Here is a 13807-nt window from a genome sequence, read left to right as displayed (position 1 = left end):
AAGAGGGCATCAGATCTCATTACAGATGGTTGTGAGCCACCATGTGGTTGCTGGGAATTGAACTCAGGATCTCTAGAAGAGCAGTCAGTGCTCTTAACTGCTGAGCCATCTCTTTAGCCCGTTTTCATCTTAAAATTACTGTGCTGCCAAAGACACAGGGGGCAGGCTCTGAAGCTGCTTGTGATGTCCACCCTCAATGATCTTCACGCCTAATTTCTATTTAGCTTTGGGAACATGGTGACCTTAGACGAAAAGGGGGTCACTTTCTGAGAATGCACTCAGGGGCATTAAGTTTGCTTCCTTCTGTGTCATCAATGATGACACACCAGTGGACAGGACCCTGGACAGGTAGCAAGGGTCGTAGAGTTGTTTTGTGTATGAGGCTACAGATCTAGTTTATAATGTTCCTAACACTAAGTCTGCTTTAGATTTTAGACAGTGAGACTCAAAGGAAATGAAACAAGTCACAGCTAAGTTTCCATAGAGCTAAAACTCAGCAAAGTGGTCCTTTACTTTAGATTTTTCCACCACATTTGCATGGCTCTGGTGGAACCCAGAAACTCTTGGGTTCAGCACAACGTCTGGCACTTTCAAAAAGTTTGGTTAGCGATGGACGAGGCTCTCAATTTCGGTTCCATGAGACTAGGATGCCTTTTTCGAACAGAGTTCTGTTGGCGTGGTCTACAAAGGGTTACTTCACTTTCAGAGCCACCTCTGCCCAGCAGCAACTCACTCTTCTTTCCCCTCCACCTTCTAACTCTCTTCTCTCATTGTTTGGTCTCGCACTCTTAGGACGCTTGCCGGGAAACTTAGTTGCACTTCCTGCTGGTTAAACCAGTAGAGCAGCCTGGTAAATTTATCTGCTAGGGGTGGGGTATCGTTTGGGAGACCAGCCCACCTCTCGGAGGAGCAATCTGGGATTTGCAGTTTTCAGTTCTTCAAACCGGCTTGGTAGGACGGGCCTCTTGGACTCTAATCCTCCCCCAACCAGAATCATCGCGCGTTCTGATGACGTCACTAGAACTGCGCAACGCCAGGGAATCGTGGTAGTTCCGGAGGAGAGTCCCGCCCTAAGTTCTTACGATTTGAGAACTACATTTTCCAGAAGCCCTCGCGGCAGCGCGCCAAGGGCCGCCCGGGGCCGTGATTGGTTGGGGAGCCGGCCGCACGCGGAGGAGCTCAAGGAGCAGCTCTGTTGCGACAGAGGCCGAGCGGCGAGGCCCCCGTGAGTTGAGGGGGAAGGGGCGCCGGAGGGGAGGAGAGTGTGGACCCGTGAGCAGGAAGCGGGAGGAGAAGCGGAAGGGAGCTCAGGGTCGGAATGGAAAGGGCCGAAAGGGAAAAGAACTGGCCCAGGCAGAGACGCCGGCGAGCGGGGTGTGGGGGAGGTTAGGGGCAGCGAGCGCAGAGACCCTTAGGGACCCGCTGGGGAGGACTCGTGGTTCCCGGAGAGGAACCGCGCTGCAGTCGGTGGGGTGGATGAGAGGGACGGAAGGGAGGTCCGGGACGAACTCCTGGCGAAGAACCGAAAAGGAGGCGGCTGGCAGAGGTGCGCCAGCGCCAAGTTCGGAAACTGGAGACGAGGGGCAGAGCGGTCCCTCACTAAGGCCCTGGGGGAAGAGCGCATCCGAGTGAAGCCGGCGGTGGGGATTGGCGCGCGAACCCCAAGGGAGGAGATGAGGCTGGAGGAGCGGTCGAGAGAGTGTGAGAAGCCGGGACAAAGTTGGCGGGGACAAGAGTTGGGCACCAGAGGCTTGATAGGAAAATTCCAAGGAGGGATGGGATACCACTCAGACATTCTTACCTGTAAGTTTAGAATTTTGGAGTATCCGTTTGCTTTTCTTCAGACTCCTGAAAGGACAGTAACTACCCCTGTGGCTCATCACCATGCCTTCCGACCTGGCCAAGAAGAAGGCAGCCAAAAAGAAGGAGGCTGCCAAAGCCCGACAGCGGCCCAGAAAGGGACATGAAGAAAATGGAGATGCTGTCACAGAACCTCAGGTGGCAGAAGAGAAAATCGAGGAGGCCAATGGCAGAGAGACCACAGGAGATGGAGGTAGGTTGGTGAGTTTTCCTGAGCTGGTTTTTGCAGGCAAGATCAGAATCTGGAGGCAGATGCATAGGCCTTTAATTCCAGCATTTGGAAGGCTAAGGTAAAAAGACGAAGGTTTGAGGCCAGGCTGTCCCCCACCCCCATCTTTTTAAACAGAGTAAAGCACCCACAGACACATGTCTTTATATGCCATGAAACTTTTTAGTGACACCCACACCCGAGTTAAAACTTGTTACTGATGAAGGAAACTGAACAAAAGTGGCAAACACAGATGGGAGGTTTTGATCTACCTTGGTTGGTGCTGCAGTAGACAATAAAAGGGAAGGCAACTTGTACTGTTTCCTGTTTTTCTTCCTACCTATGGTGGTGAGTATATCAGGCTTTACCATATGGTGCTGTCTGTTTTGGGGGGGAGGCAGATGTTTGGAGATAGAAGGGTTTCTCTGTGTTTCCTGGCTGTCCTGGAACTCTGTAGACTAGACTGGCTTGAAATCATAGAGAGATCCACCTGCCCCTGCCTCCTAGCTGCAGGGATTAAAGGTGTGAGCCACCATCCCTGGCTCATATGGTACTCTTCGTGTCACAGGGATAGTGATTATACCAATGAGTAATGGGTAACATACCGTATATCTTCATGTAATTTCTCTGATAATATATTTATGGTTTTGTTATTTAGGTTTAGGGGATTTATTGTAGCATTTTTGCATATTAAATAAGCTACTCACTCACACTGTAAACATAGTTTGCTCTCAGAAATTTTATTTTATTTTTTTCTCTGATGCTCTGACAGAACACTCTGACTAAAATTAACTTGAGAGGAAAAAGTTCATTTCTTCTTGTATTCCCAGGTCCTTTTTTTTTTTTTTTTTTGGTTTTTCCAGACAGCCTTGGCTGTCCTGGAACTCACTTTGTAGACCAGGCTGGCCTCGAACTCAGAAATCCACCTGCCTCTGCCTCTGTCTCCCGAGTGCTGGGATTAAAGGCGTTCGCTGCCACCACTACCCAGCTTCCCAGGTCCATTTTTGAGGGAAGTCAGGCAAGGACTTTTGTTTTTCAAGACAGTTTCTCTGTAACCACCCTGGCTGTCCTGGAACTTGCTTTGTAGACCAGCTGGCCTTGAACTCAGAGATTCTCCTGCTTCTTCCTCTGGAGTGCTGGAATTAAAGGCATGAGCCACTATACCAGGCATCAACTAGCTTGCTTATGTAGCACAGACCCACTCAGCTAGAGACTTCACTGCCTACACTGGACCCTCTGCATTCATTAGAAATTAGGAAAATGCCCTAGACATGGTCACTGGCCAGCCTGATGAGGCAGTTCTTCTGTAGAGGTTCCTCTTGCCAGGTTTATGTGAAGTTGACAGCTAAGTTAACTGTGACATGGGCAAACATTGCAGTGTATGATAACAACCATCCCAGTCTAACCCTGTCTTCATTGCCCAGGAAAACTGCACAGTCCTTCTGCTGCATGTAGACTGCTCACTGCCCTTTGAATCTTACCACACATGGTATTGTCCTTTTACACGTTAAATTCTTGTGCAAACTTGTGGTTTACACACATGATTGTGTTCCCATTTGCTATCCCATGTCATTTTGCAGTGTTACTTATGTCTACTTTAGTCATTGCAGTTGTTGATTCTTATTTATTTATTTATTTATTTGGTTTTTTGAGACAGGGTTTCTCGTATAGCTCTGGCTGTCCTGGAACTCACTTTGTAAACCAGGCTGGCCTCGAACGAACTCAGAAATCCGCCTGCCTCTGCCTCCCAAGTGCTAGGATTAAAGGCGTGCGCCACCACGCCCGGCCTGTTGATTCTTATTTGAGAGACTGTGTTTTGAGGTGTGTGTGTGTGTGAGAGAGAGAGAGGGAGGGAGGGAGGGGGAGAGAGAGAGAGAGAGAGAGAGAGAGAGAGAGAGAGAGAATATGAATCACCATAGATGCACTAAACATATGAAGAAATATCAAGTGGTAGGAATTGTCCCCAAAATAAGATTCTAGAAGGCAGCTAGTGTGATCAAGTTAGGCCATGGGGAAGCTTTATCCATGGCCAGAGCTATGGAAGATGGTGAAGGGGGAAACAGTGGAGGGAAGTGAAGTGGCAGGAGAGAGCTTAGACTCAAAAGGGCTGCTGAGAAAAGCCTGCCTGTGAAAGCAGGGTGTCAGGCTAGTCTGTGTCATGGCACTGTGTAAAGCCCTCCGAACTCTGAATCTGCTTCGCATGACCTGAGCTCAGGTCCTGTGGGATTTGCCTATTGGTCCCAGATCTGAGTCTGTCTGACTGACCCTTCCCAAATTCCACTTCTGCCCCAGAAGTGGATTTGCTGACCAAGGAGCTGGAGGACTTTGAGATGAAGAAAGCTGCTGCTCGAGCTGTCACCGGTGTCCTGGCTTCTCACCCCAACAGTACTGATGTCCACATTATCAACCTCTCCCTTACCTTTCATGGCCAAGAGCTGCTCAGCGACACCAAACTGGAACTAAACTCAGGCCGGCGCTATGGCCTCATTGGCTTAAATGGAATTGGTGAGGCCCTTGGGGGTCAGGGGAGGAGGTTTCTTTCTTGGTTTGTCCGTTACTATGTGTTTAGCACTAACAAAGCAAGAACTTTATTCAATGAGTGGGGGACCAGACATGCCGGGGACATTGGGCTTATGACACAGCTGTGTGTAGCAGGTACTATGGGAGTTTTTGACAGAAGGTGCTATAGAGAGGTTGGTGGGGGAGTGAGGGTGAGGAGTGGTGGTGTGAAGAAGCCTTTGTAAATGAACAGGATTTCACAGGCACAGTAAGATTAGACTTGAAGGGAAGCTGGGAAGGAGAGCCTGAGAGCGAGCCGGTGACTTAAAGGATGGGGATCCTGGTTTGCCTGTTAGGAACCGCCAAAGAGTGGCGGTGAAGGGGCTGAGTGTCGCCTGTCACCCTCTTAGGAAAGTCCATGCTGCTCTCGGCTATTGGGAAACGTGAGGTGCCCATCCCAGAGCACATCGACATCTACCATCTGACTCGCGAGATGCCTCCTAGCGAGAAAACACCCTTGCAGTGTGTGATGGAGGTGGACACCGAGCGGGCCATGCTGGAGAGAGAGGCTGAGCGGTTAGCACATGAGGATGCGGAGTGTGAGAAACTCATGGAGCTCTATGAGCGACTGGAAGAGCTGGATGCTGACAAAGCTGAGATGAGGGCCTCGAGGATCTTACATGGATTGGGCTTCACACCCGCTATGCAGCGCAAGAAGCTGAAAGACTTCAGTGGTGGCTGGCGGATGAGAGTTGCTCTTGCTAGGTGAGTTCTCCCCTTTCCACCATCCCTTGGAGCCCCTGTCTCAAAGGGGAATGTTCACTCTGGTAGGAGTGTTATGTGTCAGATGAGATAGCCGTTAGTGATGTAATGTGGGTCAGTTCCAGTCGTGCTCTGAGCAGACCCAAGTAAAATGGTAGTTAAGTGTCGGTTTTCATCTTGACCCCCTTCCTGCCTTTTGTGCTGCTGTCCTGCTAGTTCTTATGGTAGTATGATACTGGGCACATTGATGCTACCCGTCCTTCTTACCCCGTAAGCCTGAGGTTAAAGTGAGTTTGTAGTCCAGCACTACACCTGCACCCTCCCAGCATGCTGAGATGTGTGTGCTTTCTCTTAAAATTATAAAGTTATGGAGCATCTCAGGCTGCACACTGTGAACAAAATAGGTGCATTTTTGTCCATGACTCTAGAGGCACAAGGTCAGGGGAGCTCAGCTGCTGTAGTAGGTCCTGGAGTGTCGTGTAGTGTAGTGTAGGCTTCGTTTGATGAGAGAGAAGGAAATTTGAATGTCTGTCCTCGTCTCTTCCTTATAAAGCCATGAATGTGTCCTCCTTGGGCTCTATCCTGATGACTGCCTCACCCTGCTCACCTCACTGAGGCCTTCCTTACCTAAGCACCAACATTCAAAGGCATTTACTTCTTACTTCCTCTCTGTGGGGAGTCCACACTGCACTCAAGCCTGCTCCTGGGAAGCAAGTTGTCGAGGCTGCCTGCCTCATGGCCTCTGAGAGTTGGCTTCATGTCTTAGAGCACGAGTGTAGACTCCACTTGCTGGCCAGAAGTTTCTCTGGCTGGTTCAGGAGCTCGTTCAGTGCAGGCTGGAGTGTGATGATCAGAAACGCTCTTAACTGAGTTCCCCAAGACTGCTGACTGCAGTCCGGAAGCCAGGGCTTCAGCTTGTCCCTTGTTTTACCAGTGTAAGAAAAGGACATTGTTTGGCCACTTGCTGGAGTCTGTCAGCCCTGTCAAGTAATCTCACCTTAATGCTTGTTGCCTTAGTAACTTGTTTCCCCTTGTCCTCTGATGCGCACCAGCTCCATCACTACCTTCAGGTGCAGATCTCCATTTTCCCTGCAGTCCTAATTCCTGTAATTCACTTTCTACCTTTTTGTCAGTCCTGAACTCTAGAGCCTTTCCTTCCTCTGAGGTAGTAAACAGATTGGCTTAAGGATTCAGTCCAGACCTGACCAACATGACAGGAAAGCTGCACCTTTCGTTTAGCATTTAAGGTGTTTCTGTTTCCTTTGGCATCCATCAGAGCCCTCTTTATTCGGCCCTTCATGCTGCTTCTGGACGAGCCTACCAACCACCTGGACCTGGATGCTTGTGTGTGGCTGGAAGAGGAACTTAAGACGTAAGAGATGGGGCTGGGAGCTGCAGTCCCAGGGAGGTCAGTAGCAGAGTACAAAGGGATTAGGTGCTCAGAAACTGCCCTGATGAGTGCAGGTGAAGGAAGGCCAGAGACAGGCCAGATGCAGCCAGTGCCAGTGTAGTCAGACTGGCCCTTTCTGTTTCGTTGGGGTGGTATTTTAAGTCTGAAATACATGAGTCTTGTTTTTTCTATGTTCAAAATACAGCATCTTCACTAAAGAAAATGTTTAATTGTATGTGTGCATGTGCACACATGCGTACATAAATCATTTAAAGTGAGTCTAATGCTTAAATTCATGATGTGGTGGTGATACAGAAAAATAATAGTAAATATTGTCTCAACGTTAAATAAACAGGAGCTGCCTTAGTGCTGTCTTCAAAAAGAAAGGACTTCTGTTTCTCTTATTGAGTCTGGGTTGACCCCATCCACGCCTCTTTAGATCCTTTTCTTTAGATCCTCGTGTGTGTATAGACTGTTGATAGCATGACTCTACCCATCCGTACTTCATCCTGTTGACAGAACAGAAGACTTGGGCCTTGGGCTGTCTCACCACTGCAAGGCTCCAGGAGCCCCTGTTACTGAGGGGTGCAGAGTGCCTGCATCCCTGTTGGCTGCCGGAGCTTTAAGGGCACTTGGGTTCACTGAGAGTGTGAGAGGCTGAGGGCTTCCTGGGTCTCACCATGTAGCCTTCTTTGAAAGTCTCTGACTTGAGACCTTCCTGATGTTTGGCTTCACAGTTTCAAGCGCATCCTGGTCCTGGTGTCGCATTCCCAGGACTTCCTGAATGGGGTCTGTACCAATATCATCCACATGCACAACAAGAAACTCAAGTATTACACGGTGAGCGAGCCCTGCCTTCCCTGCTTACTGGCTCTTTGGCTTTGTTATTAAAAATTAAGGCTTGGGGATTTAGCTCAGTGGTAGAGCGCTTGCCTCAAGCACTAGGCCCTGGGTTCGGTCTTCAGCTCTGGAAAAAAAAAAAAAAAGAGACAAAAAATTAAAATAGCCGGGCTTGGTAGTGCACGCCTTTAATCCCAGAACTCAGGAGGCAGAGGCAGGCGGATTTTTGAGTTTGAGGCCAGCCTGGTCTACAGAGTGAGTTCCAGGACAGCCAGGGCTACACAGAGAAACCCTGTCTCGGAAAAAAAAAAAATTAAAAGAACCCTTTAAAGAACTCCACCCCATTTTATTTTAGTCCCAAAGGCCTTTGCTTCTGCCCATAGGCCACAGTTGGCAGCTGCTCTGTGTGTGTGTGTGTGTGTGTGTGTGTGTTCATTTGTTTTGCTGCCTTCACTGTTGTGACAGCTTTGTGCACAAGAAAATAAGTTAGTATCTTAGCAGTCTCCCTGTTGTGCCTTGTCTTTTTTTATCTTAAAAAATAGTTGGTTTTATTATTAGTTTTGATATGTGTACCTGTGTGTGGGTTTGTGCAGGTGAGTGCAGATGCCTGCTGAGGTCAGGCCAGGATTTGATCATCTGGAGCTGGAGTTAGAGGCAATTCTGAGCACCTGCTGTGGATGCTGGGAAGCAAATGAACATTACTAAATAAGAGAAATTGTAATAAAAGTGTTCTCATGAAAAATAGTTAGGTGTGGCAGCATCTATATGAGCCAGCACTATGATGGCTGAAGTATAAGGGTCATACCAAGCTGGATTCCACAGTGAGCATAGGTCTCTAATGGGGAGAGGGAAACATAGACCCCTCCAGGCACAGTCACTGAGGAGCATTCCTAGTTTCTTACATTGCCTTCCAAAACTCTGTATTTGCAGTCATTTGTACAAAATGTCATATGGATGTGTCCTGTACCTTTAATCATCTAGAATCGGTTTGCTTGGTTTTTCTAATGTATATTTTATGTATTCATTGCATATATGAGTATTTGTGCAACTCATGCATATAGTGCCTGTGAAGGCCAGAAGAGGGTGTCAGGTGGACCGACTTATAGATGGTTGTGGGCTACCATGTGGGTGCTGAGAATTTGCAAGAGCAGTGCTATTCACCACTGACCCATCTCCAGCCCCTCTTCTACAATCCTTAATGATCATTCTGTTCTTCAGGTTACATTGAAAATTAGTAACTGCCTTTCTAGATGAGTCTTTCTGTTTAGTATGCCTACATAGTATGATCATTGTATGGATATCCTGAGACTTGTTAGGTCTTTTTTTTTTTTTTTTTTTAATGAGTACACTGTTGCTGGAGTGTCTGACACACTAGAAGGGGCCGTTGGATCCCTTTACAGATGGTTGTGAGCCACAAGGTGGTTGCTAGGAATTGAACTCAGGACCTCTGGAAGAGCAGTCAGTGCTCTTAAGCACTGAACCATCTCTGCAGCTCTCGTTAGGTCTTTTTAGTGGATGGCTAGCTTGAGTCTTGGGCTTTGTCTGGCTCAAATAGAAGCCACGGCAATCCAAGGCATGATCTGCGTCCAGTTGGTTTATTTTTCTTGTCGGGGACAATCCTTATCTATATGTGGCTTCAGCGTCTGGTGTGAGCAGTTAGAGATGGTTGAGGGCCTGTGCTTCATGGTGTCTGCATGTCTGTGATCAGGGCTTCTGCCGACCCTGGGTTCTTCTGGTTAACCTTAGGATTTGCCATGGAACCTTGGCCTGACTGAGCAAGAGGCATGGATTGAAAACATAGACCCAGACATTCCTGGTTGGACTGCAGCGTGGCTTAGTGCTGCACCCTTGCCTACTATGAGCCTTGTGAGCCATGCGAGCCATGTCCTAGGTTCCACCCTCAGCACTGCAGAAATAAACAGCAGGTTCTATTAGCAAGTGCTGCTGCGATACAGTTCTTCTGTTTACTGCTCAGCCTTAGTACAGCAGCCAGGGAGTGATGCTTTCACCCTCTCACCTGAGTGAGAGCCCAGGACTGAGCCCTGGGTAAAGCTGCCACCTTGCCTGGGCATTTCCCCACAGGGTAATTATGATCAGTATGTGAAGACACGGCTGGAGTTGGAAGAGAACCAGATGAAGAGGTTCCACTGGGAGCAGGACCAGATCGCACACATGAAGGTAGGGAAATCACACTGCTCTTCTCCACCTGGATTGGGACGTGCAGAGGGCTAGAGGAGCCTGGGAAGACAGACGTGGGCCGCTCCTTACTCCAGGACACTTGCTGCTCTTTGTTTCCTGTGCACACCTCAAGTCCCTTCCTGGTCTCCTGTCTCTCGCACCCATTCCAATCCTCCTCCTGATGTCTTGCAGAACTACATTGCCAGGTTTGGCCATGGCAGTGCCAAGCTGGCCCGGCAGGCCCAAAGCAAAGAGAAAACACTACAGAAAATGATGGCATCTGGACTGACAGAAAGGGTTGTGAGTGACAAGGTGAGGTGTGACAGCTGTGGTTAGGCGACTGGAGCATGACTTTAAGAAAAAGCCCTGACCTGAAAGTGCCTCCTTTTCTAGACGCTGTCATTTTATTTCCCACCGTGCGGCAAGATCCCACCACCTGTCATTATGGTGCAGAACGTGAGCTTCAAATATACGAAAGACGGGGTGAGTACAGTATCCTCTGTGTGTAGCCAGGTCAGGTGCACTGTGCGTGGGCAGTTTGAGCAGTGGGAACCTTTCCCGTTCCCGCTGACTTGCCAGGGAGGAGACGCCGCCAGGATTAGCAGGTGGAAGCAGTGGGTTGGGTCAGCTTTACAGTAATGCCGTTTCCATTCTTCCCACCTGTGGGGTTGGCACGCTGGGCAGTACCTCCAATTTCTAGCCTTTGTCCCTCTTTCTTTATCCACGTCAGCCTTGCATCTACAATAATCTAGAATTTGGCATTGACCTTGACACACGAGTGGCTCTGGTAGGACCCAACGGAGCAGGGAAGTCCACTCTGCTGAAGCTGCTAACCGGAGAGGTACGTTGCTAAGGTGGCATGTCACAGCTGCTACTGGTACCTTCATAAGGAAGAAGGCATGTGAGTGAGTGAGTGAGCACCTGGAGGGGCTGGGCCAGTGTGGAGGCCAGGGATGTCTTCCCTGTGGGAGGGTGGATGGGGAGGACTCTGTGTCACCGAGATTTCTTTTTTTTTTTTTGGTTTTTCGAGACAGGGTTTCTCTGTGTAGCCCTGGCTGTCCTGGCACTCACTTTGTAGACCAGGCTGGCCTCGAACTCAGAAATCCGCCTGCCTCTGCCTCCCGAGTGCTGGGATTAAAGGCGTGCGCCACCGCGCCAGGCTGTGTCACCGAGATTTCATGTGAGTGCATGTGACAGTGTTTAAGCCAGGCCATACAGACAAGATACTCTGGAGTTTCTTTTGAGAAAAGTGTGTTGTGCTTTACTAATGTGCACATTCATGTGGGAGTCAGATCTTACCTTCCACCATGTGGGTTCCAGATCAACTCAGGTTGTCAAGCCAGTACCTTTATCCATTGAGATCTTCACAGCCCCCCCTAACACTCGAAAGTGCCTAGACAGTGGTCTGTGTGTTAGCTAGCACAGTAGATCAACTAGGGGGTAGTTTGAGCCCTGTTCATTATACATGTGTCTGGGATTCCCCTCCACCCACCACTGATTCTACTTAATACTCTTCCTTAGCTTCTGCCTACAGATGGAATGATCCGGAAGCATTCTCATGTCAAGATAGGGCGTTACCATCAGGTACAGACCTGGGGTCAAGGTTGGGGGCCAGGGTGGAAAAAGGGAACACATCTGTCCAACCCCTCCTCTGGGAACATAACTCCACCCTGCATCTTGTATCCTGAGCAAGTGTCTGGGCAGGCCTCTTAGGGTAGGCCCCTGTCACACCAAGTGGCATCCTTTTGGAGGCGTTCCCTCAAATGTGGTCTTGCTTTCTCTGCAGCACTTACAGGAGCAGCTGGACCTTGACCTTTCACCATTGGAATACATGATGAAGTGCTATCCAGAGATCAAGGAGAAGGAGGAGATGAGGAAGATCATTGGGAGATATGGCCTCACTGGGAAACAGCAGGTGAGAGAGGAGCAGTGGGAAGGACCCAAGATGGCTCAGAGGCTACTGCCAGACGGTGATCGGGCGCTGTCTTCACATGTGATCCAGAGTCTCCACTCCTTTCCTCTGTAGTGTCCCATTCACTATGGGGTTGTAAGAGAGATCAGTGAATGGGACTCTGAGTGGCTCTTGAGCCAGAGTGCTTGAGGGAGCAAAGGGAATTGCAACCTAGAAGACAGACATGAAACTGCACAGTCACTAGATTATGTCATTGCATAAGGACTTCTGATCTTAGAGTGACAGGCACATGGTCATGCTTCCAGGTGTCCTTTGTCAGGCCTCAGGACTAATGGCCTGGCCACTGTCTTGCTGTATGATCTTGGGTCATCCTAAGCTCATGACTTGCAAAAACAACAACAAAAAAAAGGCAATAATGGTTACAAGAGCCAGAAAAAGGAGAGAAGTCCCCTGCTGCATAGCCTTTGTAATGCCAGCACCAAATCCTTATGTCATGGTTCCTCTAGGTGAGCCCAATCCGGAACCTGTCGGATGGGCAGAAGTGCCGAGTGTGCCTGGCCTGGCTGGCCTGGCAGAACCCTCACATGCTCTTTCTGGACGAGCCTACCAATCACCTGGACATCGAGACCATTGATGCTCTGGCAGATGCCATCAATGAGTTTGAGGGTGGCATGATGCTAGTCAGCCATGACTTCAGACTCATCCAGCAGGTGAGGCACAGCTGTGGTACATAGAGGGTCTGACGACATCTGCTAAATTCAGAGAAGGGGCTCAGGTCCACGTGGCCAGATCTGATGACTCAGGATAGTAGTTAATTGGTAGAGAGGACCCAAGTGAGGAAGGCTCTCTTGCTACTCTTTCCAGATTCTTCGGCCAAGTAAGTATTGTAGTAAGGACTTGGATTAAGAGGAGGAAGCTTGGCTACAGAAACAAGTGGGTCGTGAGGCCTCTGGATAATCAGGAGCCTGTGGACAGTAGAGGGCGGCACAGCAGGGTCTACCTTAGAAGATTCCAGAAGGCTCCAAAGAGCCTGTTTAGTAGTAAGAGTGAGCTAGATGTAGTTTTGGTGAGGCCTCAGAAGAAGCCACTACTTTTGGGAAGCCCGGTAGTGGTAGTGGGGAGGGTGCCACCAACTGGCCAGATCAAGTCCAGCCTCTGCTTCCAGGTTGCACAGGAGATTTGGGTCTGTGAGAAGCAGACAATCACCAAGTGGCCTGGAGACATCCTGGCCTACAAGGAGCACCTCAAGTCCAAGCTGGTAGATGAGGAGCCCCAGCTCACCAAGAGGACCCACAATGTGTGAGCCCTCAGCCAGGCTTGGGTCAGGAATGCCACCTGGAGACTGCCAGCTGACACCTGACCAGCCACTCAGGACAGGACCCTGGGGCTGCACTCCTGCACTGCTGCAATACTGCCCTCAGCCTCTCCCCTCAGCCTGCCTTCGCTGCATCATATCTCCAGCTGGACAGCACCTGTCCGTTTTCCCACCCTCCTTCCATTTGGGTCTGTCTGTTTGGACTCGGCTGGCTGTTCTCTCCAGACCCTTGATGGTTACCTTGCCCTGAAAGATGCAGCCAGGGGTACCTGGGTTAACCCAAGGGCCCAAGCCCTGGTCTGGCCCTGGAAGGATTCAAGAGCCTCATTTTATGGGTTTCGGTGATGTTGGAGAAATACTGCCAGCCCATCACCCCCGTTCCTTATTGCTTCTGGTTTGGAGCTCTGGACCAGGGCCTAGTCCTGGTCAGTATTTTAATAATTATTTAACAGTGTAGATCTATGTGTCATCTACCAAGTGTCCAATAAAGAAAGAGGAAGCTACAGACCTCCTCCTTCCTGGGTCTCTGAGCCTTTTTCTCTTCCTGTAGTCAGCATTCACTTCCCTCAGCAAGCCATGGGCCTCATGAGGCAGAAGTCTGGAGGATTTATCTCCACCCGCTTTCTGGATCAAGCATTTCCTTAGGCCAGTGTTTGAGAAGAGTTCATGGAATTTGGGTGTGGAGGGCTTGTCAGATAAGAGGCAGCCCTTGCCAGCTTTGTACAAGTCCTGGGAACAGGTAGGAACTGATTCCTAGGAGGCTTCCTTGTGTAAATGTTGAGCTAGAGGTCCTGGGCCATACCTTGCAGTGTGACGTACTGCTGCCACCTGCACACCACATAG

The 13807-nt window shown here is 49.5% G+C and overlaps 1 protein-coding gene across 2 annotated transcripts; it reads left to right on the top strand.

Moving 5' to 3' along the window:
• Window positions 1-1118: 1118 nt before the first annotated feature.
• On the top strand, window positions 1119-13469 carry Abcf2 (ATP binding cassette subfamily F member 2). Of its 2 annotated transcripts, none has more exons than XM_085836522.1 (14): window positions 1119-1225; window positions 1845-2053; window positions 4361-4573; window positions 4978-5332; window positions 6606-6701; window positions 7457-7559; window positions 9642-9737; window positions 9930-10049; window positions 10131-10220; window positions 10468-10578; window positions 11259-11321; window positions 11524-11652; window positions 12156-12359; window positions 12815-13469. In XM_085836522.1, the coding sequence occupies exons 2-14, from the start codon at window positions 1885-1887 to the stop codon at window positions 12950-12952; spliced, it is 1887 nt and encodes a 628-aa protein (XP_085692648.1). In that variant the 5' UTR covers window positions 1119-1225; window positions 1845-1884; the 3' UTR covers window positions 12953-13469. The 2 variants fall into 2 exon arrangements, with proteins under 2 accessions (XP_085692648.1, XP_085692649.1); XM_085836523.1 differs by lacking the exon at window positions 1119-1225 and adding an exon at window positions 1548-1701.
• The last annotated feature ends 338 nt before the right edge of the window (window positions 13470-13807 follow it).

Source organism: Mus caroli, unplaced genomic scaffold (assembly GCF_978045245.1).
Source record: "Mus caroli unplaced genomic scaffold, Mus_caroli_1 scaffold_4, whole genome shotgun sequence".
Classification (NCBI taxonomy): Eukaryota; Metazoa; Chordata; class Mammalia; order Rodentia; family Muridae; genus Mus; species Mus caroli.
Note: the sequence above shows the minus strand (reverse complement) of the source record. Positions and strands in the feature narration are given on the sequence as shown.